Source organism: Miscanthus floridulus, unplaced genomic scaffold (genome assembly GCF_019320115.1).
Source record: "Miscanthus floridulus cultivar M001 unplaced genomic scaffold, ASM1932011v1 fs_517_1_2, whole genome shotgun sequence".
Lineage (NCBI taxonomy): Eukaryota > Viridiplantae > Streptophyta > Magnoliopsida > Poales > Poaceae > Miscanthus > Miscanthus floridulus.
The window spans coordinates 2,060-4,763 of record NW_027096865.1 but is presented as its reverse complement, the minus strand read 5'-3'; the positions used below and the strand labels follow the sequence as shown (position 1 = coordinate 4,763).

The window sequence follows — 2,704 nt, the reverse complement described above, 5'->3', positions numbered from 1 at the left end:
GTGGCAGATTTTGCACTTGAACAAATAACAATTACAGAGGCAGCTAATCAGAAAGGAACAATAATATAAGAATTGAGGGAAAAACTCACTGCAGATATTACAGTTCGAGTACCCTAGCAAAAGAAAATAACCCCCCCCTGAGCCAAAATCAGGAACCACCAAATGAATTAAACGCCCCGTGCGTCAACCACCAGCTAATACGGCGTAATAAGTTCATGTGGGATGGTGATGAGCTGAGATCATAACAGAGCGTGCCCAGCTGCACGAATATGCTCATCCAAGCAGTAACAATCGACTGCTCATAGCAAAGCAGCGCCGCTAAAATTGTACGGCACCCTTGCTTCAGCATGGTAGTCCGTGGTCCGTGAGCATGCGATGCAAAACAAAGTGGCATTGCTCACCAGCAAAAGAATCTGGTCGGCGATCCTGCCTTGGTTTGTGGTACCATTCCAGCCCATACGCTTCATTCATTTGTTGTGGCAATCTCAGATTTCTTTTCATCGTCAACCTCCACAGGTGATCCTGATTCATGGGCAATCTCATTAGACTCAGATGAGTTGGCAGTGCGACAATCAGTGTCACCAGATTCAGGCAAGGCATTGCCAGGCTCAGAAGAGCTGCAAGGTTCATTCGCTGCTCCCTCTGTGCTTGACGCTTCAGCCGCACCTCCAGTCTGGCCCTCTTGAGCATCCACAGGCCGCTCAGAGGTTTCAGGCTCATGGGATGCACTATCCTCTTCTGTACACAAAATTTTCTCACTGACCGTGGTAGCATCACTGTCGTTAGCAACTTCTGCTAGTTCCTTGGCCTCCTCAACAGGACCATTTTCAAGGGATGCACTTTCCAGCAGTGACTCGGTGCCAGTGGTTTCACCAGTTAGCACTTCATCAGTTTCCTCCGCGTTCAAGGAAATCTCTTCAGAATTGGGGGATGATGAAGGAACAGAGGCAGCTAGGCGATCATTGATTCCTCTATCACCATCAAACGTAAACCAGTTTGAATTCGTGAAGAGGGAACTGCTGCAGAATGCGCACACTATAAGCCATCTTACTTGTAGTAAGATTTAGGTCACTGAAAAATATTAATTACCTGTCCTGATCATCCCCCAAACGCAATGAAGATATTACTACTTCAGCTGACTCATCATCAAAGTAGACATCCTTTAATACATGGACAGGAATAAGCTCATAGATAATCCATGTTTGTTATAGCATGATACAATATGTTTTTAATTATCAAATCAAAAGTATTGACCATTTACCAATCTTACATTGACTGTATTGAAGTAAAACAATAGAAATATTTACATAAGTAGTACTGTAAGCATACCTCATCATCTCGTTCGTGGGATCCTTGTGCCTGCAATAATCAAACATGAAATACGTTATAATGTTAGCAATGAAGGTAATATTAGTATATTACAGTTATCTGGGAGAATCCCAAGGTTTTATTTTTACATGGTTGAAATGTTTAGTTGTAAAACAGCAACAGTGAAGATATTATAACAGATTCAGAAATTGAACACAACTTTTTTTCTAAATACCACTCTACAAAATTATAGCATGCTACAAAAGAACATGATGTTCAAAACTCAAGAAAATCTTGCTAAAAAACTGACGAAAATCACCTCTTCAATGTCATCATTGCTGTATATCCCATATCGAAATGCCTGACTCAGATTATTAGCAAGTGCTGCCACATCATAGTCTCTGTCTCGGAAGTCGTCATCATCGCTATCCCTCCCACGATCATGTAGAGAAGTTGGACGGCTGCAGCATAAAACATTAGCCAACGGTCAGGAAGAAATATACAAGTTACCACAGAGAAATCACAAGTGTTTCAGCAGTGTACACAAGAATCAGAAAGCCCAGGATGGGAAAAAAACATACCCACATGCCCAATGGTAAACGTTCTCCACCTCATTGCGTTTGACCAGGACATCTGTTTGCCATACAGCCCACTCGCTGTTCTCCTATAAACACAAGTTTATAAATGTAAATGAGTATGACACAATAGTTCCAAATTGTTGGCCAAAGATGAAACAGAAATTGGAAATACCTGCAAGTGACTATGGATCATGCTGTTACTATTTCCCAATTGAATGAGCTTATTCGCTATTCGAGTTATGTGTCCAATATTCCCAATTCTTGGAGGTTCTTTCCCTTCTGACGGTAACGTTGGCTACAAACACAAGGCACAATCAAAATACTGGCGACATAGCCCAGCAAAGAAAAAAACAAGATGACAAGTATCAAGAAATAGATTTACCCCATTAGACTCCACTGGCAGAGATGGACTTTTTTCAGCGGCAAGGACTTTACCGACAAGGCCGCAGTCATTAAGGATATGGTCAGTCAATTGATTTCTTTTAACCTCAAGGCAAGAAACAATAATGTTCTCAACATGATGATGCAAAAAGTTATTATAAGGGTACCTGCAGCACCAGGCAATGTATGAGGATTTGCCATTAACAGTGACCGTTAAGGAATAAAACACACAGTAGCCCACTTACAGAAAAAATAAATCAATGCAATGCTTTATCACTGATTGGTTTATTAGCTCCTTCTCAGCAATTTCGCTACCAATTGTTAGCAAAACAGAGATGAAATCTACAATCTGAAAGAAACAGAAGTATAATTTATTAAAACAAAATAGACAGGAAAGGGCTCTGAAGAGACACGTTGAATGAAGGAAACGATTAATT

At 41.0% G+C, this 2,704-nt stretch overlaps 1 protein-coding gene across 1 annotated transcript; it reads right to left on the bottom strand.

The window, feature by feature from the left end:
- Window positions 1-319: 319 nt before the first annotated feature.
- On the bottom strand, window positions 320-2,403 carry LOC136532059 (uncharacterized). Its single transcript, XM_066524686.1, has 7 exons — window positions 2,269-2,403; window positions 2,059-2,181; window positions 1,890-1,972; window positions 1,628-1,769; window positions 1,330-1,359; window positions 1,090-1,160; window positions 320-1,019 (listed from the first exon to the last, which is right to left on the bottom strand). Exons 2-7 carry the CDS (start codon window positions 2,077-2,079, stop codon window positions 464-466), a joined length of 903 nt encoding a protein of 300 aa, XP_066380783.1. The 5' UTR covers window positions 2,080-2,181; window positions 2,269-2,403; the 3' UTR covers window positions 320-463.
- Window positions 2,404-2,704: the final 301 nt, after the last annotated feature.

What these genes read in the sequence shown, in the direction of transcription:
- LOC136532059 (XM_066524686.1), bottom strand. Translation starts at nt 2,079, where the DNA reads ATGATCCATAGTCACTTGCAG. An exon ending in CCCACGAACGAGATGATGAG is followed by an intron (nt 1,161 to 1,329) that starts GTATGCTTACAG and finishes CATGTATTAAAG; the next exon opens with GATGTCTACTTTGATGATGA. An exon ending in TTGGGGGATGATCAGGACAG is followed by an intron (nt 1,020 to 1,089) that starts GTAATTAATATT and finishes CGCATTCTGCAG; the next exon opens with CAGTTCCCTCTTCACGAATT.